The 24,930-nt window shown below is 39.6% G+C and overlaps 1 protein-coding gene across 3 annotated transcripts in view; it reads right to left on the bottom strand.

The window, feature by feature from the left end:
- ADAMTSL3 (ADAMTS like 3) overlaps window positions 1-24,930 on the bottom strand; it is a 404,352-nt gene that overhangs the window by 127,387 nt on the left and 252,035 nt on the right. For all 3 annotated transcript variants that reach the window (XM_057719996.1, XM_057719995.1, XM_057719997.1), the window contains one exon: window positions 7,467-7,596. In XM_057719996.1, coding sequence (XP_057575979.1) covers window positions 7,467-7,596 — 130 coding nt within the window. The remainder of the gene's footprint in view (window positions 1-7,466; window positions 7,597-24,930) is intronic.

Raw genomic sequence — 24,930 nt, 5'->3', positions numbered from 1 at the left:
ACAGCAAAGGAAACTGTAAACAAAACAAAAAGACAACCAAGAGAATAGGAGAAAATATTTGCAAACAATGTGACCAATGAGGGCTTAATTTCCAAAATATAAGAACAGCTCATACGACTTAACAACAACAACAAAAAACAACTCAATCGAAAAATGGGCAGAAGACCTAAATAGACATTTCTCCAAAGAAGACATGCAGATGGCCAAGAGGCACATGAAAACATGCTCAAATTGCTAATTATTAGAGAAATGCAAATCAAAACTACAACGAGGTATCACCTCACACTAGTCAGGACAGCCATCATTAAGAAGTCTACAAATAACAAATGCTGGAGAGGGTGTGGAGAAAAGGCAACCCTCTTACCGTGTTGGTGGGAATGTAAACTGGTACAGCCACTATGGAAAACAGTATGGAGGTTCCTCAAGAAACTAAAAATAGAGTTGCCATATGATCCAGCAATCCCACTTCTGGGTATGAACCCAGATGAAACTATAATTCAAAAAGATATGTGCACCCCTATGTTCATAGCACTACATACAATAGCCAAGACATGGAAACAACCTAAATGTCCATCAATAGGTGAATAGATAAAGAAGATGTGGTACATATATACAACGGAATACTAGTCAGCCATAAAAAAGAATGAAATAATGCCATTTGCAGCAACATGGATAGACCTAGAAATGATCATACTAAGTGAAGTAAGTCAGGCAGAGAAAGACAAATACCATATGATATCACTTATATGTGGAATCTAAAATATGATACGAATCAACATAGAGAATAGAGTTATAGGTGCCAAGGAGGAGGGTGTTGTGGAGGAAGGAATGGGAGTTTGGGGTTAGCAGATGTAAACTATTACATATAGAATGGATAAACAACAAGGTCCTACTGTATAGCACAGGGAACTATATTCAATGTCCTGTGATAAACTGTAATGGAAAAGAATATGAAAAAGAATATATACATATAACTGAGTCACTTTGCTGTACAGAAGAAATTAACACAACATTGTAAATCAACTATACTTCAATAAAATTAAAAAAAACAAATAAACAAACAAAACCACCTCTATAAAACCTTGGAGCACAGAGGCGCATGATTTGAGAAGCAGTATTTTTGAAGGATGCTCCAAGCATTTCTGGAAAAGACAAAGGAGATGCAATGATATTCATGGCTACAAATCTAGAAGCAGAGTCACCATCTTGGTGAAAAATATTTTTGGCACTATGTAAACAGTAAAATGAAATGACGAGCTAAGGAAAAGCTATTTGCAGATTCACATGCAGGCTAGCTTTAAACGGGGGACACTCAAATGGAATTGTGGCAGACTGGGTACTTTGTTTAAGGAAATGTAATAAGAATTTGTAATTGACCTCATCATCTCTATCTTGGTTCTCCTCATTTCAGGGTTTGAGTAGTCTTTTTAAAAGTCTTTATTGAATTTGTTACAATATTGCTTCTGTGTTACATTTTGGTTTTTTGGTCAGGGAGGCATGTGGGATCTTAGCTCCACCACCAGGGATCCAACCCTCATCCCTGCATTGGAAGGTGAAGTCTTAACGACTGGACCACCAGGAAGGTCCCTGAGCAGTCTTTATAAAATGTGACTTTATCATTTCATTGCTCAAAGCCTCCAGTGGCTGCCCAATGACTCTCTGAATCAAGTCCAAATGCCTACCATGGCCCTGCCATGTCTGATCTCATCTTAGCACACACTGACTTCCTTTCTGTCCAGTTTCCTGAACACACTGATTTCTTCCTTTCTGTGGGGCCTTTGCACATACTGTTCCTTCTGCCTAGAACATGCCTTCTTCTACACTTCCACTGGCCAACTTCTACTCCTCTTTTACATCTCAACTCAGATATAACTTCCTCAGAGGCGCCTCCTCTGACCACCTGCATATAACCCTCAGACCCCAATCTGTATTAGGTCCTCATGTTACTCAAGAGAGACCTTTTCTGTTTCTTTATAGCATTTATGAAATGATAAAGTCGCATTTTATAATTTAAATAATATGCTTATTTATGTTTCCGTTTGTTTAACTCTTCCTCCTACCCCATTCCAAGACTCAAGTTTAAGGAACTAGTTTACAAAATCATGTAGAGCATGATTTCAATTTCATGGAAAATACGTTGAGATATTAAACTATGTTTTTCACCTCCTGCATTTTCCCTTCTCCTTTACCTGGGTCCAGACAGGCAGTTTCCATCTTACAGAGCCTCAGAGGAGGAATGTAGCAGGAGAGGAAAACAGAAACTCTGGTTTTTCCAAAAATATCTGAATCATTGGTTCCAATATTAGAATAAGAAAAAAACTGAGAAAGCTAAGATAAGCAATTTGGATTACAAAGGTTTTTAATATTTAACATGAGTGCTATTTCTCTAAAGATAAAAGGGATGTTCCAAATGGATACAGCCTCAGCACCAACTCCCATATACTTGATGTCCTTGGAAAGCTCTGCACAGACTTGACAAAGTGGGCATCCAGACTCCCAGTTAGATTAAACCTCCCTAATACTCCTACTGTATTGTCTTCTGTAATATTCTGCTAGTATCTTGGTATGGATGACTCTGGAATTCAGGAAACCTGGGGGTGGAAGTGGGAGGTCCAGGGAAGAAGATTTCCCTATGCTGTTTCTGGGTGCTGCTCACCAAAGTAAGTCTGTAGGTCTTTACTACCTCGTCTCAGCTGAGCACCGCAAGATGGCTCTAACGCAAGTCCAGAAGTTCCCCCTATTTCCTTAGCCAACTACTTAAGTCAGAGATATGGCAATGGACCACATCTTGTTTATCCATTCCTCTGCTGATGGACATTTAGGTTGCCTCTATGTCCTAAAGAGAACCTACTGTATAGCATAGGGAACTCTACTCAATGCTCTGTGGTGACCTAAATGAGAAGGAAATCCAAAATGGAGGAGATATACAAGGGTAAGCCAAAAATTATCCTCACTCTGGTTATATTAAAACTTCAGTTGGCTGCACTGTCTTATTAACGCTTTCCATTCAAGGCTACTGTCTCCCCAGTCACTGCCGTGCAGGTGTGAATGTGTTATATCAGTTCATTTGTAACTGCACTGTAAGCAAAAATGGATGCCCCACTTGTGATCTGCATGAAAGAAGAGCAGCGTGCAGTGATTCGTTTTTTGTGGTCTGTGGGTGTGCACATTAGCACACTTCTGCCCACACTGTCGACATTTGGCAAAAACTTCATTTTGAGGTGTTAAAGCATCCTCCCTATAGTCCTGATCTTGCTCCATCAGACTTTCACCTGTTTGGTCCCATGAAAGCAGCCATAGGACAAAGCAGCCCTAAGATTCACTTCTGACGAAGAAGTGAAGACAGCGGTGCATTTGTGGCTCGCAGCTCAGCCTAAAATATTTTTCAATGAGGGAATATGAAAGCTTGTTGATGAATGGACAAAGTGTATTGAGAAGCAAGGACATTATGTTGAAAAATGATGTATTTGTCTTTTCTAAAAGTTAATTAAAATAAATTCTACAGGCAGAGTGCAGATAATTTTTGACTCACCCTTGTATGTATACGTATAGCTGATTCACTTTGCTGTACAGCAGAAACTAACATAATACTATAACGCAACTATGCTCCAATAAAAATTGGAAAAAAAAAAGAAATATGGCAATGGATATAAAACCCAGTGCCTGAATCACTGCAGGTGTGGTCTCACCAAGGATGAAGCACTCATTGTTGGCCCCTTCCCAAGACTGTGCAGGTAAAAGACCAAGACCCACAGGGAAAGGGCCCATCTGCAGGATGCAGAAGGCTGGATCTCCAAGATGCCCCGACTTATTTGATCCTCACCCTCACTACCCTCAGACACCAAGGCAGGAGCTTCTTCCTCACAACCAACACATCACATGGAATCAAAATCGTAAAGATTAAGAGAATTCCAGAGGCCTAACTTACTTCCTTAATAAACATAAAAACCTATCCTTACTCCTGCAGGGCATGGGACACAATAAACTTCCTCAATTACTTAGGGTTCTAGACATAACTAAACTCATCTTTAGTGAATACAGGTACCTCATTAGATGCGTGATATAATTACTAAGAAGCCAGAAAGAGAATCTGGCAATGAGAGAGAGAGAGGAGGTGATTGGGAATGGGCTTTTTTAAATATATATTTATTTATTTGGCTGCACTGGGTCTTAGCTGTGGCATGCAGGATCTGGTTCCCCGACCAGGGATGAACCCGGGCTCCCTGCATTGGGACCACGGAGTCTTAACCACCAGACCACCAGGAAAGTCCCTGGAAATGGGTTTTAATTTATCACAGAAGAGTGGTAAAGGCTATAAAGGTACAGGACAGAGAAGAGAAAAAAAATGGGGCCTGGATTTTGGAAGGTCTTGTTTGAGAAACCAGTGATGCTGAGATGAAATCCTCTATAGCCAGCAACACGCAGAGATAGAGGCACATGGGGAAAATCTACCCTCGCTTATGATAAAATTTCCCAGGATGTTATAAGGACTTAAGCAAGGAAGGAGATTAACTTTTTTAAGTTGTTATTCGCATTTTTTTAAGCTCTTTATTGGAATATAATTGCTTTACACTCCTGTATCAGCTTTTGAGGTACACCAAAGTGAATCAGCTGTATGTATACATATATCCCCATATCCCCTCCCTCCCGTGACTCCCTGCCACCCTCCCTATTCTGGCCCTCTAAAGCATCACCCATCATTGGGTTGATCTCCCTTTGTTATACAGCAACCTCCCACTAGCTATCTATTTTACTGTTGGTACTGTAAACATGTCTATGCTACTCTCTCACTTCGTCTCAGCTTCCCCTTCACCACCCCCCCCCCAACCCTATGTCCTCCAGTCCATCCTCTGCATCTGTATCCTTATTCTTGCCCTGTCACTGGGTTCATCAGTACCATTGTTTTTAAGATTCCATATATATTAGTTAGCATACGGTATTTGTTTTTCTCTTTCTGGCTTACTTCACTCTGTATGACAGACTCTAGGTCTATCCACCTTATTACATATAACTCCATTTCATTCCTTTTTATAGCTGAGTAATATTCCATTGTATATATATGCCACATCTTCTTTATCCATTCATTTGTTGGTGGGCATTTAGGTTGCTTCCATGTCCTGGCTATTGTAAATAGTGCTGCAATAAACATTATGGTACATGTTTCTTTTGGGATTAGGGTTTTCTCTGGGTATATGCCCAGGAGTGGGATTACTGGATCATATGGTAGTTTTATTTTTAGTTTTTTAAGGAACCTCCAAACTGTTTTCCATAGTGGCTGTACCAACTTACATTCCCACCAACAGCGCAGGAGGCTTCCCTTTTCTCCACACCCTCTCCAACATTTATTGTTTCTAGATTTTTTGATGATGGCCATTCTGATTGGTGTGAGGTGATACCTCATTGTGGATTTGACTTGCATTTCTCTGATGATTAGTGATGTTGAGCATCTTTTCATGTGTGTGTTGGCCATCTGCATGTCTTCTTTGGAGAATTGTCTATTTAGGTCTTCTGCCCATTTGTGGATTGGGTTATTTGCTTTTTTGGTATTAAGCTGCATGAGCTGCTTATATATTTTGGAGGTTAATCCTTTGTCCGTTGTTTCGTTGGCAAGTATTGTCTCCCATTCTGAGGGTTGTCTTCTTGTCTTGTTTATGGTTTCTTTTGCTGTGCAAAAGCTTTTAAGTTTCATGAGGTCCCATTTGTTTATTCTTGCTTTTATTTCCATGATTCTAGGAGGTGGGTCAAAAAGGATCTTGCTTTGATGGATGTCATAGAGTGTTCTGCCTATGTTTTCCTCTAGGAGTTTTACAGTGTCTGGCCTTCCATTGAGGTCTTTAATCCATTTGGAGTTTATTTTTGTGTATGGTGTTAGGAAGTGTTCTAATTTCATTCTTTTACATGTTGCTGTCCAATTTTCCCAGCACCACTTATTGAAGAGGCTGTCTTTTTTTCCATTGTATATTCTTGCCTCCTTTGTCAAAGATAAGGTGCCCCTATGTGCGTGGGTTTACTTCTGGGTTCTCTATTCTGTTCCATTGATCTTCCTTTCTATTTTTGTGCCAGTACCATACTGTCTTGAGCACTGTGGCCTTGTAGTATAGTTTGAAGTCAGGAAGCCTAATTCCACCAACTCCATCTTTCTGTTTCAAGATTGCTTTGGCTATTCGGGGTCTTTTGTGTTTCCATACAAATCATAAGATTTCTTGTTCTAGTTCTGTGAAAAATGCTGTTGGTAATTTGATAGGGATTGTATTGAATCTGTAAATTGCTTTGGGTAGTATAGTCATTTTCACAATGTTGATTCCTCCAATCCAAGTACATGGTATGTCTCTCCATCTGTTTGTATTGTCTTTGATTTCTTTCATCAGTGTCTTAAAGTTTTCTGCATACAGATCTTTTGCCTCCTTAGGCAGGTTTATTCCTAGGTATTTGATTCTTTTTGTTGCAATGGTAAATGGGAGAGTTTCCTTAATTTCTCTTTCTGCTTTTATGTTATTAGTGTATAGGAATGCAAGAGATTTCTGTGCATTAATTTTGTATCCTGCTACTTTACTAAATTCATCGATTCGTGCTAGCAGTTTTCTGGTAGAGTCTTTAGGGTTTTCTATGTATAATATCATGTCATCTGCAAAGAGTGACAATTTTACTTCTTTTCCAATTTGGATTCCTTTTATTTCATTTTATTCTCTGATTGCTATGGCTAAAACTTCCAAAACTATGTTGAATAATAATGGTGAGAGTGGGCACCCTTGTCTTGTTCCTGTTCTAAGAGGGAATTCTTTCAGTTTTTCACCATTTAGAATGATGTTGGCTTTTGGTTTCTCATATATGGCTTTTATTATGTTGAGGTAATTTCCTTCTATGCCCATTTTCTGGAGAGAATAACTTTTAAGGTCAACCTTTCAGACCAAGGAGACCAAAAATAAGTCAACCTCGCCTACTCTTTGGGGCCTATAACATTATACCCCATAATCTGAGATCTATGGTAAATCAGTGGAAGGGTAACAACACACTGGTGTGAGTTCTAGGTAACAAATAGGAGATCACTCAGTCCTTCAACAAATATGGATTGAGTACCTACTATGTACCAGTGCCAACTCGGCCTCAGATGCTGTGCTCTTTGATGTGGCTTTCGGCAAAGAGGTGCCTTTGAGGAGACAGACAGGAGACAGAACAAAACTGCTGACTTCATGGTTTTGTCAGCACCAGGCCAGTTCATGTTCATTCATGTCTGATGCAAACAAAAGTCAGGCTAAAGGGGATTCCTGCTGAACCTGGCAGTATCTGTGCATCTTAGCAAGAATCTGGCTGGCGTATAACTTGAACAGAGAAGTGAGAACTCTGAGGTAGGCCAGGCTGATCTACCTTGGGTGGACCCACCAGTCTCAATACACATGCGTGTTTCTCTGCAGGGGAGGGTGTTACCATCCAGACAATGTGTCCCCGAAGCACGAGACAGCACATACCTGGGTGGGCAGGGTTCCGTGTTACAAGCCTGGCTCATCGCTGGAGGACGGTGGACCACATCACACAAGGTGTCATTGACTGTCTGCTGGGTCTGGATGTGTAAGCACACTGCAATGGCTTCTTGACGGCCTGGAGGTTGGAAAGAGAAAAGAATCCAAATGACTTAGAATAACTCATTGTGGGGAAAAAAGAAAACAGGGTCTTGGGACTTCTCATTAAGCCACTGCCCTTTTGACTATATAGCATGGTTGCAGACTGCATTTCAGGTACACACGGAGCAAAAGACTTTGCATTTTCCAGAGTCCCCCATTTTTTGATATTCTCTCAGTCACCTTTTAAATTCAGTCCCTCTACTGCCCCTCCCCCAAATATACTCATGTTGAGATATGAAGGAGCATCCCTGACTCCCTACCCACCTTCACACCAACCTGCATTCCAAATATACTCAAAGCTAGGAGTTCCCTGAAATGAATCATCAAAGTGTTCCTTCCAAACATATACAATAATTTCCCTAAGAGGAATGTTCCTATCAGCTCCTAAAGAATAGCACTTTCTCTATATCATTGAATATATGCTAAATTTGATGTATAACCCTTATTAAAATTTTCATTAGAATTTGAGTTCCTGTTTACTAATACTATCATTAGTAATATTTCTATTACTAGGAAAAATAATAGCAATGCATCCCATTGGGAAAGTGGTTGCAGTGTATGAAGTTCTTTCAAATACATTATTTGAACTCACAATAAATCTTGTGAGGTCAAAAGAATGGTATCATTATCTCCATTTTATTAATTTAATAATAAGGAAACAAGTGAGAGAGAAATTAAGACAGCAAAACAGTGGTAGAGTCAAAACTGAAAATTAGATTTACTGCCTCCTAATTCAGTGGTCTTTCTTTTGTACCCAAGGGATTCCAAAATGCAATACAGTCAACTGGCTTCCCTGTTCAAATATGAACTTTCACAGACACATGTTTCCTCTGAGGCTAGACAGGTCTGTCTGATACCAAAGCCCATGTCTCAAACACTATTCTTTGTTTGTTGAAACAAAAAAAAATTATTGGAAAATCAGAACTGAACAAAATGTAAATCAAACTTTTGATGAAAAAAAATCACATGAAAAGTGTAATAGCAACTGACTACGCTATTTGAAATATGCAAATGTATTCAGTTTCATGCAAGAATGTGTATTCCATTATTTTACAGGATTGTGGTTCTTTTTCCAAATGCCGTGTTTCAATTCAGCCATTTTACAATATTTCGCAGAATGTGGTATGGGCCAAAAGTATATACAAAATACATTTTTGAGATGTTCAGTTCTTTTCACTGAATTTTCTTTTGCTTTCTTCAGTTGTAATCTTATGCTCCCGGCCATGGCAGGATGCAGTCTTAAATCTCCATGCACCTTCTATGAACCCTTTTTTTTTTTTTAAACACTGGCTTACCTGAAATATAAGGAGACAGTGCTACAACATCACACCACCTGCAAATGTCAAGCTTTCTTAGTGATTTTACAGGGACATAGATGTTCACTTTCTAACAGGTTTCTTTTCTTTTTAATCTGAGAAAAATTCAGTTCTGTTTCATATATATTTAAATTTGTAATCAAAATTATTTAGAAAATACACTTAGAGACTATTTCTGGAATGTTTTCTGGAGATTGAGTGGATGGGTCTGAAAGTAACAAAGTTATCTCATTTTAACCATTTTGTTGGAATTTCACAGTATTTGGGAAAAATTAAAGCAAGTTTGGTGGTAATGGGGGCAGTGGTGATGATGGTCCTGAAGGAATTAGGAGAAAGAGAAAATGCTGAAAAGCTAGCATAGGGCCAGATAATGAGGAGGGTTTTTTTTTTTTTTTATTTTTTGGGGGGTACACCAAGTTCAATCATCTGTTTTTATACACATATCCCCATATTCCCTCCCTTCCTCGACTCCCCACCCACCCTCCCTCGAGTCCCCCCCACCCTCCCCGTCCCAGTCCTCTAAGGCATCTTCCATCCTCAAGTTGAACTCCCTTTGTTATGCAACAACTTCCCACTGGCTATCTATTTTGCAGTTGGTAGTATATATATATTTGTGCTACTCTCTTGCTTCGTCTCAGCTTCCCCTTCACCCCCCACCCCATGAGGAGGGTTTTTTAAAAAATGATCATTTAGGTAAGGAGGAGCCATCAAGATTTATCAAAGTTTTCTAATGGAAAACTAGAACCTAAAATACTTCTATAAATGGTGATCACATATTACTAAGGAAGATCATAATCACATTTAGTGTGGCCATGACCAGACATCCTGCCTCTCAACTGGGAATGTGACATCATGTATCTTTCACTTGGAGGACTACAGAAAAACAGTTGCATCCCCGCCCCCAAATAAAAACTAGCTTACAAAGTGTTAAAAAAAAATAAAGCAAGGTTACTCTAAAGAATCTAAAAGTTTAATAGGTGAATTAGGATACTTATTGAGATAGAATGTAAATATTTTCCAAAGATGGCCAAGAAAATATCTCCCATCCCACATACTGGACCTATGACACGATTTCACCACTCTTCACTTAGAGGTTTGAGGAAACCTTTGTCTTCAAAAGCAGAAATTACAAAAAGTTCACTTCATCTTATACTTAACAAAAATGTGGATAGTAATTGCAAATATGCATTTAGAAGACATAAAATAAATCAACTGTTGAAATTTTGATGTAATTTTTCTAATAAATTCCTTTGGTAGCATGAGGCAACATCCTTCACTCCACATTTGACTTCTGCAATGTCATAATAAGAGGGTTTGTTTATTTTTTGCCAAAAAAAATCCAAAGCCTACATCAAGAAATGAATTCATAACTAAAGGGTAAAAACACAGACTCTAAGAGGGGAAGCAGAGCCAGTAAATGAGCTAATACATTCCCTTTTGTTGGTTTAAGGTTAGTTTGAGTTGGGTTTCTTGCAAACAAATCTTGACTAATTCAACAGGCCGACTAACATCACACACACACGCACACAAACACACACCCAGTAAGAAATACCTGGAGCAACAAAAAAAATCTATAGTCAGAACCTTTAAGATGCCATCCAATATTTAACATATCAAATTATTTTTTAAATCAGGAAAATGATTTGAATAAGAAAATTATGTTGATATAATAACCAAATAGTCTTGGCCCTTAGAAATAGATGTAATATGCTTTTTTTAAGTACCACTGGAAAAATTAACAATTAACAAAAATGATCCTGTATTAGTCTATAAAGAAAATTGCACTAAATTCCAAAATCCAGAAATTATGCAGGTGACATTCCCTGACCATAATAGAGTCCAATATCAGTGAATAATAAATAATTAAACCCCACTAATCCAAACATTAGAATTTTTAAAATGTCATTTCCTATAAAACTCCTAGGTCAAAAAGTGACTAGGTTACACATTATTTGTGACAAGAAAAAAAAAAAGAGGAAGAAGGCTTAAAGCAAATTGAGACTAGACGAACACCACTTGATGATGGTTTTAATCTCATCATGAAATGGATGACTTTTTTCCAAGAAAATCTAAATTATGAAATTCACTTTAAAATTAAGACCTTGTATATAACAATAAGCAGGGGGGAAACCTGAAAATGATGTTAAAGATCCAGCCACAATGCCCCCCGCCCCCACAATCCTGCCCCTAAGAGGGAAAAATAAGAACTGAATTTAGACAGCTGTAGGAACAAATTCTTTCAAACTTTTTAAACTGATAGCATCTATGATATGAACTACTGAAGATTATTAAAAGGTATGGAAAACTCCAATTTATCCTACAAAACTAGTATAAACCTGATGACAAAAATGTATAAAAGAAAAAAAACCAGATCTACTTCATAAAGTGTTGCCTTATACAATGCTATATGACAGATGCAAGCCTAGGGCCATACTGAAAAGAATAGTTAGCATGTTTTTCCCTTTGCTGATTAGCCAGTACCATAGAATAAATACTACTATAAACTCTCCTTTTTTCCCAGGAAAAAAAGGAAGAAGCATAATATGGTATGGACCCAGAGGAGCACCATTTTGGTATTAAAATGCAAGTTTTATAGCACTCCAAATAGTGAGTTCTTTTTAGAAGCCAGTTGAGGAGACAGCTGGTAAAAATGAAGGATGGTTGAAAGCCATTTGGCCTTATGAAGGGCATCATAAACATCACTGGAGCCTGAGAGGAAGTGACCAATCATATCAAGGGTAGCTGGAAGAAACGACAGCTAGAGGCCTGCTATGATCTGAAGGGATTTGAAGAGAACAAAACAGCGATTGTTTATGTACCATGTCGGGAACACATCTCCATAGGGAGTACGCTAAAATGAGCCCATGGTGGGCCAATTCAGCCTGCAGTCGCTCTTTCCCATTTGCAGGAAGGCATTCTTGTACTCCTCCATGTTCAAGGGAGGATACCTACATGTGTCAATATCATTCATGTATACATATGCAAAATCCTAAATTAAATACTAGCACATTGAAGTCGAGGCAACAGTAAAATAAAAGAACACTACATTGTGACCTCCAACATCCGGGCAGTCACATACCAAATCACTCACCTGCAAACATGCACACACAGTCAACCAGAAACAACCAGAAAAGAACTTCCTGCGATTAAGTAGATAAACCTACCTACCCTCACATCCATCCTCACCTTTCCCTTGCCAGTTTCCATTAGGAGCTGCTCCTCTAACTATTTAAGACTGAGTTCCACAACCAGGCTTTGCATTTCACTCCCTTCCACCTTAGGACATCTGTCGATACTTTGCCTTTTGCTTTCATTCTGGAACTTTCTCATTGCCTTTTAAATGCACCCAAGGCTCTCTGTCCTTAAATGACAGCACACACACAGAGCTCTCCCTAAACCTACCATGCCTTCTAACCATCTCCCTCTCTCTGTTTCCTTTATCACAAGTTTTGCCACAAAAAAGATCGATTCTATTCATCTCCATTTCATCACCTATCACTCTTTCCTCTGTCCTTTCAAGTCTGACCTCATCTCCACCACTCCATGGAACTGACGCTGTAAGTCACCCATGACTTCTCATTGCTGAACCCAGTGCTGATTCTCAGTTTGCCTCATTTCACCTCTCAGTGGCCCCAACACAGCTGAAGTTGGTTCCCACCTCACCAGTCCCTCCTGGTTTTGCTCCTATCTCGCTGACCTCTTCATTTCATTGACTTTTGTAGCTCAGTATCCTCTATCCAGCCATTGGCTGTTGCATTTCCTCAAAGCTCATTCTTAGTCTAGATCTCGCCACTTTGCTTCAGATTCACACATTCAACTTCCTATCTAGCATCTCCATTTGGAAGTCTAAAGGCACATTAGTTTGTTTTGGGCTTTTTGCGGCACTGCAAAAAATGTGGGATCTTAGCTCCCTGACCAGGGATTGAACCTGTGCCCCCTGCAATGGAAGCCCGGAGTCTTAACCACTGAACCGCCAGGGAAGTCCTTAAAGGCACTTTAAAATCATCATGTCCAAAATGAGGTCATGATTTCTTTCTGCCAAACTGGATCTCCTGTCAGCACACGTCATCTCAGAAAAGAATCCCAGGACTCAGACCTGCCCACCTCACTCCCGCTGGCCCACTCCAATGACAGATTTTTACCTTCTCAACATCTCTCAAAGTCACCTGCTCAATCCATTTCCATCATCATCACCACTCCAGCCCAAGTTCTTGCTTGGACCAGGCAAAAGCTTCCTAGATGGTCCTCCTTACATTTGCTTTTAACCCTTCTGATCCCATTTTTTACAATACAACCGGACTAGCCTTTTTGAAATAAATAAACATTTGATCATTAACTCCCACTTTAACGACCTGAACGGCTTCTCATTGATCTCGGGATAAAGACTCAAATCAACATGGCCAGGAAGGCCTTAACTGTCTGGCCCCTGCATTCCAATCTCGCATCATCTCACACATAATCCCATCTTTCTCAGTACCCCAGCTGTGCCCGACGTCTCCAGCTCCTGGAATGACCCATGTGCCCTCCTGCCACCTAGGGTCCTTCAACATGATCTTTTTTTCCTGCTGGAAACTCTCTTTGTACCATCGTCTCAAACCTCTCTTTTGCTTAATTAATTCCTCATCTTCCAGATTTAAGTTCAAGTGTAATTGTTCTTAGGGAAGCTTTCCCTGACTTCTCTAATAAGGTCAAATTCCTCCTATTACATGCTTTCACAGCACCATATACTTCTTTTGTAGCTGCTATAACCAGCTGTAACTTTACATATACATGTGTGTGTGTGATTATGTGAGTAACACATTTCCCTCACTAGATTTGAGTTCCAAAGGTAGGAACAACTGATTCCCTATCACCTAGGCCAGTGCCTGGCACAAAGAAACATGCAATAAATATTTGTAGGCTGTTGTTTTTGAACAAAACAACAGAGAGATTCCTGCTACTGTCAAGACCAAAGCAAAGTTGGCATTGTCCACATTGTTTACTATCATTCTAGAAATTGTGGACAATGCAATAAGATATAGAACCTATACAAGATAAATCACTATTGGAAAGAGAAAGAGAAAGTCATCATTAATTGCAGATGATTATTTACTTGAATAATTCAAAAGAATGCACTCAGTGGACTTCCCTGGTGGTCCCGTGGGTAAGACTCTGCACTCCCAATGCAGGGGGCCTGAGTTTGACCCCTGGTCAGGGAAGTAGATCCGGCAAGCCACAACAAGGAGTCTGCATGCCACAACTAAAAGATCCCACATGCCATAACTGAATATCCCACATGCCACAATGAAGATGCTGAGTGCTGCAACTGAGACCTGGTGCAGCCAAAAAAAATTAATTAATTAATTAATTAATTAATTAAGTAAATTTAAAAGAATGCACTTGGAAACTTAGATGCATTAAGGAGTTCAGCAATTTAGTCAGTTTTTTTTTTAAAAAAAGGAAAAAAAAACCTGTATTGTAATATAAGATGAATAACTTATTTATTTTTTTTGGGGGGGGGTACACCAGGTTCAATCATCTGTTTTTTTACACATATCCCCGTATTCCCTCCCTTCCTTGACTCCCCCGCCTCGAGTCCCCCCCACCCTCCCTGCCCCAGTCCTCTAAGGCATCTTCCATCCTCGAGTTGGACTCCCTTTGTTATACAACAACTTCCCACAATTTTACAGTTGGTAGTATATATACGTCTGTGCTACTCTCTCGCTTCGTCTCAGCTTCCCCTTCACCCCCCGCCCCCTCCCATACCTCGAGTTCTCCAGTCCATTCTCTGTATCCGCATCCTTGTTCTTGTCACTGAGTTCATCAGTACCATTTTTAGATTCCGTATATGTGAGTTAGCATACAATATTTGTCCTTCTCTTTCTGACTTACTTCACTCTGTATGACAGATTGTAGTTCTATCCACCTCATTACATATAGCTCCATCTCATCCCTTTTTATAGCTGAGTAATATTCCATTGTATATATATGCCACATCTTCTGTATCCATTCATTTGTTGATGGGCATTTCAGTTGCTTTCATGTCCTGGCTATTGTAAATAGTGCTGCAATAAACATTATGGTACAAGTTTCTTTTGGGATTATGGTTTTCTTTGGGTGTATGCCCAGGAGTGGGATGACTGGATCATATGGTAGTTCTATTTGTAGTTTTTTAAGGAACCTCCAAATTGTTTTCCATAGTGGCTGTACCAACTTATACTCCCACCAACAGTGCAGGAGAGTTCCCTTTATCCACACCCTCTCCAACATTTGTGGTTTCCAGACTGTGTGATGATGGCCATTCTGATCAGTGTGAGGTGATACCTCATTGTGGCTTTGACTTGCATTTCTCTGATGATGAGTGATGTTGAGCATCTTTTCATGTGTTTGTTGGCCATCTGTATGTCTTCTTTGGAGAAATGTCTATTTAGGTCTTCTGCCCATTTGTGGATTGGGTTATTTGCTTTTTCGGTATGAAGCTTCATGAGCTGCTTGTATATTTTGGAGGTTAGTCCTTTGTCTGTTTTTTCGTAGGCAATTATATTTTCCCATTCTGAGGGTTGCCTTTTAGTCTTGTTTATGATTTCTTTTGCTGTGCAAAAGCTTTTAAGTTTCATGAGGTCCCATTTGTTTATTCTTGCTTTTATTTCCATGATTCTAGGAGGTGGGTCAAAAAGGATCTTGCTTTGATGGATGTCATAGAGTGTTCTGCCTATGTTTTCCTCTAGCAGTTTTATAGTGTCTGGCCTTCCATTGAGGTCTTTAATCCATTTGGAGTTTATTTTTGTGTATGGTGTTAGGAAGTGTTCTAATTTCATTCTTTTACATGTTGCTGTCCAATTTTCCCAGCACCACTTATTGAAGAGGCTTTTTTCCATTGTATACTCGTGCCTCCTTTGTCAAAGATAAGGTGCCCATATGTGTTTGGGCTTACTTCTGAGTTCTCTATTCTATTCCATTGGTCTTCCTTTCTATTTTTGTGCCAGTACCATACTGTCTTGATCACTATGGCCTTGTAGTATAGTTTGAAGTCAGGAAGCCTCATTCCACCAACTCCATTTTTCCTTCTCAAGATTGCTTTGGCTATTCGGGGTCTTTTGCATTTCCATACAAATCGTAAGATTTCTTGCTCTAGTTCTGTGAAAAATGCCATTGGTAATTTGATCGGGATTGCACTGAATCTGTAAATTGCTTTGGGTAGTACAGACATTTGCACGATGTTGATTCTTCCAATCCAGGAACATGGTATGTTCCTCCATCTGTTTGTGTCGTCTTTGATTTCTTTCATCAGTGTCTTAAAGTTTTCTGCATACAGATCTTTTGCCTCCTTAGGCAGGTTTATTCCTAGGTATTTGATTCTTTTTGTTGCAATGGTAAATGGGAGAGTTTCCTTAATTTCTCTTTCTGCTCTTCCGTTGTTAGTGTATAGGAATGCAAGAAATTTTCTGTGCATTAATTTTGTATCCTGCTACTTTACTAAACTCATCAATGAGTGCTAGCAGTTTTCTGGTAGAGTCTTTAGGGTTTTCTATATATAATATCATGTCATCTGCAATGAGTGACAATTTTACTTCTTCTTTTCCCATTTGGATTCCTTTTATTTCTTTTTTTTCCTCTGAGTGCTGTGGCTAAAACTTCCAAAACTATGTTGAATAATAGTGGTGAGAGTGGACATCCTTGTCTTGTTCCTGTTCTTAGAGGGAATTCTTCCAGTTTTTCTCCATTGAGAATGATGTTGGCTTTTGGTTTGTCATATATGGCTTTTATTATGTTGAGGTAATTTCCTTCTATGCCCATTTTCTGGAGAGCTTTTATCATAAATGGATGTTGAACTTTGTCAAAAGCTTTTTCTGCATCTATTGAAATGATCATATGGTTTTTATCCTTCAATTTGTTGATATGATGTATCATACTGATTGATTTGCATATCTTGAAGAATCCTTGCATCCCAGGGATAAACCCCACTTGATCATGGTGGATGATTTTTTTAATGTGCTGTTGCAGTCTGTTAGCTAGTATTTTGTTGAGGATTTTTGCATCTATATTCATCAGTGATATTGGTCTGTAGTTTTCTTTTTTTGTGACATCTTTGCCTGGTTTTGGTATCAGGGTGATGGTAGCCTCGTAGAATGAGTTTGGGAGTGCTCCGCCTTCTGCAATATTTTGGAAGAGTTTGAGAAGGATAGGTGTTAGCTCTTCTCGAAATGTTTGATAGAATTCGCCCGTGAACCCATCTGGTCCTGGGCTTTTGTGTGTTGGGAGATTTTTAATCACTGCCTCAATTTTCGTACTTGTGATTGGTCTGTTCATGGTTTCTATTTCTTCCTGGTTCATTCTTGGAAGATTGTATTTTTCTAAGAATGTATCCATTTCTTCCAGGTTATCCAATTGATTGGCATATAGTTGCTTGTAGTAGTCTCTCATGATGTTTTGTATTTCTGAGGTGTCTGTTGTTACTTCTCCTTTTTCATTTCTAATTCTGTTGATTTGCATCTTCTCCCTTTTTTTCCTGATGAGTCTGGCTAATGGTTTATCAATTTTGTTAATCTTCTCAAAGAACCAGCTTTTAGTTTTATTTATTTTTCTTATGGTTTCTTTCCTTTCTTTTTCATTTATTTCTGCTCTGATCTTTATGATTTCTTTCCTTCTGCTCACTTTGGGGTTTTTTTGTTCTTCTTTCTCTAGTTGTTTTAGGTGTAAGGTTAGGTTGTTTATTCGATCATTTTCTTGTTTCTTAAGGTAGGACTGTATTGCTATAAACTTCCCTCTTAGAACTGCTTTTGCTGCATCCCATAGGTTTTGGGTTGTTGTGTTTTCGTTGTCATTTGTTTCTAGATATTTTTTGATTTCCTCTTTGATTTCTGTAGTGATTCCTTGGTTGTTTAAGAGTGAATTGTTTAGCCTCCATGTGTTTGTATTTTTTGCAGTTTTTTTCCTGTAATTGATATCTAGTCTAATGGCGTTGTGGTCTGAGAAGATGCTTGATATGATTTCAATTTTCTTGAATTTGCTGAGGTTTGATTTGTGACCCAAGATGTGATCTATCCTGGAAAATGTTCCATGTGCACTTGAGAAGAAAGTGTAGTCTGTTGTTTTTGGATGGAATGTCCTATAAATATCAATTAAGTTGAGATGGTCTAATGTGTCATCTAAAGCTTGTGTGTCTTTATTTATTTTCTGTTTGGATGATCTCTCCATTGATGTAAGTGGGGTGTTCAAATCTCCCACTATTATTGTGTTACTGTTGATGTCCCCTTTTATAGCTGTTAGCATCTGCCTTATGTATTGAGGTGCTCCTATGTTGGGTGCATAGATATTTACCATTGTGATATGTTCTTCTTGAATGGATCCCTTGATCATTATGTAGTGTCCTTCCTTGTCTCTTTTAATAGTCTTTACTTTCAAGTCTAATTTGTCTGATATGAGTATTGCTACTCCAGCTTTCTTTTGACTGCCATTTGCATGGAATATCTTTTTCCATCCCTTTACTTTCAGTCTATATGTATCCCTTGGTCTGAAGTGAGTTTCTTGTAGGCAGCATATAGAAGGGTCTTGTTTTTGTATCCATTCAGCCAGTCTGTGTCTTTTGGTTTGAGTATTTAATCCATTTACATTTAAAGTGATTATTGACATGTGTGTTCCAATTACCATGTTCTTAATTGTTTTGGGTTTGTATTTGTAGGTGTTTTCCTTTTCTTGTGTTTCCTACTTAGAGAAGTTGCTTTAGCACTTGTTGTAAGGCTGGTTTGGTGGTGCTGAATTCTCTTAACTTTTGCTTGTCTGTAAAGTTTTTGATTTCTCCGTCAAATCTGAATGAGATTCTTGCTGGGTAGAGTATTCTTGGCTGTAGGTTTCTCTCTTTCAGGACTTTCAGTATATCCTTGCCGAGACCAGCTCGGCGACTCGAGGTGAGTGACGGGTGCCGCAAGCTTGAAGAAGACACAGACACAGACTGAAGAGAAAAGTGGGACCGGGGGGCTCAAGACCTCTCGGATCAAGAGCATTGCTGACTCATCCCAGGTTGCTTTTATTGAGTTCGTGGGCTAACATTCTCAGGTTACACTCATAAACAATCAAAGGCCTCACATGACTGAGGCAATTACCTTTGTTTACTTCCTGGGTCGGAGTTGAGCAGGTGTGGATTTGAGCTGGGCGTGGAGAGCAAAACAGCCCTGGGGGCAGGAGACCTCTCTCAGATATTAGGGGTCTGTGCCCCACCCCTGTTGGCCCCTCTGCGACTGTGCCTGTCTTAGGTTGTTCCTCCCTTGAGGAATCTTACCCGTCTCTGGCTAACCAGTCATCCTCCAGGGCCAAACAGGGTGATGTAAGGAAGGCTCTATGCACCACCCCTGTTGGCCCCTCTGCGGCTGTGCTTGTCTTAGGTTGTTCCTCCTCTGAGGAATCTTACCCGTCTTTGGCTAACCAGCCATCCTTCAGGGCCAAACAGGGTGATATTAGTCTCCACGCCCCGCACCCTCAGTTCCTCCACTGCTCAAGCAGGACATTCTGAATCCCATCGCTTGGCCCACATACTTTAACATTTTCAAGGTTTCAGAAAGGTTCCTGAATGTCTTCCCACATATCCTGCCATTCCCTTCTGGCCTGCAGAGTTTCTGTAGAAAGGTCAGCTGTTATCCTTATGGGTTTTCCCTTATATGTTGTTTGTTGCTTTTCTCTTGCTGCTTTTAATCTTTTTTCTTTGTGTTTAATTGTTGTTAGTTTGATTAATATGTGTCTTGGTGTATTTCTCCTTGGGTTTATTCTGTATGGGACTCTCTGTGCTTCTTGGACTTGGTTAATTATTTCCTTTCCCATGTTGGGGAAGTTTTCCACTATTACCTCTTCAAATATTTTCTCAGACCCTTTCTTGTTTTCTTCTTCTTCTGGGATGCCTATAATTCGAATGTTGGTACGTTTAAGGTTATCACTGAGGTCTCTGAGACTGTCTTCTAATCTTTTTATTCTTTTTTCTTTTTCCTGCTCTGTGGTAGTTATTTCCCCCATTCTATCTTCCAACTCACTTATTCGTTCTTCTGCCTCAGTCATTCTGCTGGTTATAGCATCTAGAGTATTTTTTTTTTTTAATTTTTTTTTTTGGGGGGGGGTACACCAGGTTCAATCAACTGTTTTTATACACATATCCCCATATTCCCTCCCTTCCTTGACGCCCCCCCCTTGAGTCCCCCCCACCCTCCCTGCCCCAGTCCTCTAAGGCATCTTCCATCCTTGAGTTGGACTCCCTTTGTTATACAACAACTTCCCACTGACTATTTTACAGTTGGTAGTATATATATGTCTGTGCTACTCTCTCGCTTCTTCTCAGTTTCCCCTTCACCCCCCACCCCCTCCCATACCTCGAGTTCTCCAGTCCATTCTCTGTATCTGCTTCCTTGAGTATTTTTAATTTCAGTTATTTTGTGATCCATTGCTGTTTGTTTTTCTGAGTTCTTATGAACTGTTTCCTGTACTTTCTCTATTTTGCTATTGAGATTTTGTATCATTTTTACTATCATTACTCTGAATTCTTTTTCAGGCATTTTTCCTATTTCCTCCTCATTGATTTGGTCTTGTGGGTTTTTTTCCTGCTCCTTTGCCTGCATGGTGTTTCTTTGTTTCCTCATGGTTGTCCAAACTTTTGGGGTTGCTTGTCCTGGTGATAGAGGTGTTTACAGAAGACTGTCCAAGCCTCAGACTAATGTCCAAGTATTGGATTAAATGAATATTAAGTTTAGGAAACACATACATGTATAAGACACACAATTACTGAATCCGTTAGGACATAAGGCTCTAGAAAGACCTGACAGAACCCCAGTGTGCTATCAGATATTCAAGGAGAAACCTAACAGAAATTGACAACTGAAACAGAACAAATCAGAGACAAAAGCAAAAGCAAACAAACAACAAATAACACCGTACACATACAAACATCAATCCAGGGAGATTTTGTAAGCTAGGATCAAATATAGAAAAGAGCTGGAGTACCACCAGAGAGAATGGAGATTCTCAGAATGTAATTAGACAACTGTACTAAGAACTAAGATAAAGACAAAAGCCTAATATTAAATACCAAGGCAGTGCGTCATCTGGAGAATAGAGCAAGGAGTCTGAGCAGACTGATAGTGTTGCTTATAAGTATGTTAAGATAAAATAAACTTAAAATGGCTGGAAGAAAGGGGAACAGAAGAGCATAATGTGGTTGGAAATATGCAAATAAAAAGAAAGGAATAGAAATGTATAAAAGAAAGGGATGAAAGGAAAGTATGAGAGATATATTGTCCGTACTACCAAAAACTTAGCTAGATATAGAAGTATATAAAAAGGCAAAAAAAAAAAAAAAAAAAAGAATAAAAAATATCATTAAAATATTGTTATAAAACTTGTAGATCCCTTAGGGCTAAGATCGTATTTAATAAATCAAAAAAAAAAAGAGAGAGAGAGAAAGAAAAAAAAAAATCCAGAACTGATCCCAGAATGGACCAGTTCAATAGGTATTGATACTTCTATTTCTGTTTCCTTAGCGTCTCAGCTGTAAGTGTCCTTCTCCTTGCCTTGGGTTTTTTTTGCGTTATTCTGTGACCAGCAGAGGTTCCTTTATTGTTCGTCTGTAAGCATCGGTGTGTGGGGAGGGAGAGGGTACAATAGTGGCTCCTTCTCCTGGGAGTGAGTGAGCAGTGGCGCACTGTTGTTTCAGTCGGGCTTGGAGGTGCCTGTTGCAGAGGGCGCTGGTGGCTCAGGTGTAAACAGAAAGTCTTAGAGTTGGGCCTCTCTCAGGGGTTTTTTTCTTTTTGATGCTGTTGTTTTGTTTTTTTTCTCTCTCGGCAGCCTCCCTGCTGCTGGCGTTGCAAGGGGTTTTAATCTAGCCTCGCCCGAGTGCCTGAGGGTGCTTGTTATCCCTGAGCACCTTAGGTGGCCCGCAGGGTGTCTCTCCACTGCCTGTTGCAGAGGCACCGAAAGAGAGGGAGAGGCTATGCGCGCGGCTCCTCCTCCCCCACCGCCCGTGAGCCTGTAGCCTCCAGCCGCCATCATGGCCGGGCAGCTCTCAGGGACAGGCACTCCTCTCCGCGGACCTCCTCCCTCCTGTCCTCTTGGTCCGTCACCCTACCGGCAACAATGTTTCTCACCCTCAACCAGCTCTCCGGTTCCCACGCTCCCGCTCCTGGACCCTCCGTTCAGCCGCGGATCGATGTCTCGGTCCGGGAACACTGAGCTGCGCTGCGGACCGTATGTTTCTCACTCCCTCCCGTCTGCCACAGCTCCGCCGCTTCACCCTCTTTGAGCCCTCGTAGATGCCTCCCTACCGGCTATGTCGGGCTTCCCGCAGCCCTTTCTGGTGTCCGGGGCCGTCTGCTGGTGTTCAGCTGGTTCTCTGTGGGAATGACTGCGTCCTTCCGTGCATTCCCAATGCATCTGTGGAGAGGGATGCACTCCACGTCTCTCTACTTCGCCGCCATCTTTTCTCCTCCGAATAACTTATTATTATTATATTATAAACCAATCATCCCACCAACATTTATTATATACCATGTGTCAGGCACTGTGATTAAACACTTCTCCAATATAACCTTGTTTAAGAATCACATTTAATCCTTTCATTAATCCTAACAAGATAAGTATGGTTCTTCTCATTTTACAAAAATACATCTCTACAAACTTAAATAACTAGCCCAAAGGGAGTTGCAGAACTAGGGTTCAAAATGGGGCCAGGCCTCAAAGTCCATCTGTACGCTAATAGCTTGTGCTTTTAGAAAATACAAGGGTGAAAATGAAGAGTCATAAATGCAACAAATAATATGATATAAAAGAAAACTTTAGTGAGGAATGCTTATGATGTAGTAAATTACAAAACCTTACCAGAGGGTATTAAAAAGGTAAGGATAACTTCTAGAATGTACATGTATTTACACACACACACACACACAAAACACAATGCTGTATACATACATACATATGCATACATACACTCTGGAAGCTGGAAATTGAATATGTCTGCATTCTTCATACTTTTGGGAATTGAAATGGAATTCTCTGTTGCCACTCCAGTATGAAAGTAGACTTGTAAAAGACTCTTAAGCATCAGTGATTACAACAAACGGATTTACTTTTATTTCCGTATGATGTGAAGGCAAGTTAGAACATACAAATACACAATATCAGGATGTGACCAAAAGTTTATCTTTTTGGAAATCTATATTTGTGTGTCTTATTTTTCTACCAGAAACAGGAATGTTGAAGAAATAACTACATGCCTGTGGAAATTCTATTTTCCTGTGGTTTTCACTCATTGCAGACTTACCCTCCCTATTATTCAGGGCGAGAGTTAAAAACCCACATTCAAAACCATACATGAGTGGATGTGCAGAGGCTGAGCCTCTAACACCACAGAGAGGCAAGTATCACTGCCTATAAAAAAATGCAGTAGAGACAGTAAAGCCAAAGTAATCAAAAGCTGCGCTCCAGCAGGACAAGAACCGTGCCTTCATTTTATACCTTGATAGTGAGCCCAGAACCATGTGCAGAGCATGGAGTCTACCGCAGAGCAGGTGTCCAGTTTCCTGCATTTATAGCGGATTTTATAATCCTCAAAGATTTCCAGTTTTATAGAATTTAGTTACATATTTAAAAGGAAATTTTAAGCTTGAACCTAAGAAATTAAAAACATTACTTTCTGCAAAGTTAAGAAGATTATTATAAGCACTTATAGTTCAACCAACCCTCTTTAAAGAATGACAATTAAGTTTTTTGTCTTCTATCTTGTACTGTTTGATGCCCTCTGATTTGTGCTTCTCCAGCTATACAATGTGGGTTAGAGGGCACCCAAGGTCCATCTTAGTGATGTTATTCTGAATTACACAACACAAGACACCCTCACAAGGCTAAATTCTGTGTAACTGAGAGTTGAAAGATTACCAAGTTGTGTGCTCTTAAAATTTGCAAAATATGTTCCAGATACACAAGAGGATGTTAGAAACAAATGGCCACCTTCCCATCAAGCATGTGAATACTGAAATGCATTTCTAACACGTGCAAGGCATTTCTCTCCTCACAGTGGGCCAGAAGGTCCACAGTGGCAATAAGGATAAACTGAATTTGTCAAATTTCACAAAAACTTGTATGTTTTAAACAGATCCAAAGGTCATTCTACTACTCCCAAGTATATACCCAAGAGAAATGAAGACATATGTCCATACAAAAATGTGTACCTGAATGCTCAGAGCAGTATTATTCATAATACCCAAGACATGAGAGTAATCCAAGTTCTAACCTATAAGTGGACAAATAAATGTGATATATCTATACAACAGAATAGTATTCAGTCCTAAAAAGAAATAAAGTGCTGACTTATGCTACAACACGGATGAACCTTGAAAACACACTAAATTCAAGAAGGTGGTTGCAAAAGATCACTTATTGTGTTATTCTACTTATATGAAATGTCTAGAATAAATAGAAAGTAGATTAGTAGTTGCCAGAGGCTGCTGCTAGCAGGGAAATGGGGGTTTGAGGGGAAATGGGGAGTGATTTCTTAAAGGTACAGGTTCTTTGGGGGGTAAATTGTTCTAAAATTGATTGTGATGATGGTTGCACAACTTGGTGAATGTACTAAAAAACACCAAATTGTACACTTTAAAAATATAAATCGGAGAGAGCAGCACAGACATATATATACTACAAACTGTAAAATAGATAGCCAGTGGGAAGTTGTTGTATAACAAAGGGAGTTCAACTCGAGGATGGAAGAAGCCTTAGAGGACTGGGATGGGGAGGATGGAGGGGACTCGAGGGAGGGTGGCGGGGGAGTCGAGGGAGGGAGGGAATACGGGGATATGTGTATAAAAACAGATGATTGAACTTGGTGTACCCCCCCCAAAATAATAAATAAATAAATAAATAAATAAATAAATAAAAATATAAATCGTATGGTGTGTGAATTATATCTGAATAAAGTTGTTACCAAAAAATTAGAAAATCATTCCAGGGGGTCCAGGCATCCTGAAGGTGGCACCTAGGGCAGTCAT

The sequence above is a fragment of the Hippopotamus amphibius genome, chromosome 2, assembly GCF_030028045.1.
Source record: "Hippopotamus amphibius kiboko isolate mHipAmp2 chromosome 2, mHipAmp2.hap2, whole genome shotgun sequence".
Classification (NCBI taxonomy): domain Eukaryota; kingdom Metazoa; phylum Chordata; class Mammalia; order Artiodactyla; family Hippopotamidae; genus Hippopotamus; species Hippopotamus amphibius.
This window is presented reverse-complemented; position numbering and strand designations above follow the sequence as displayed.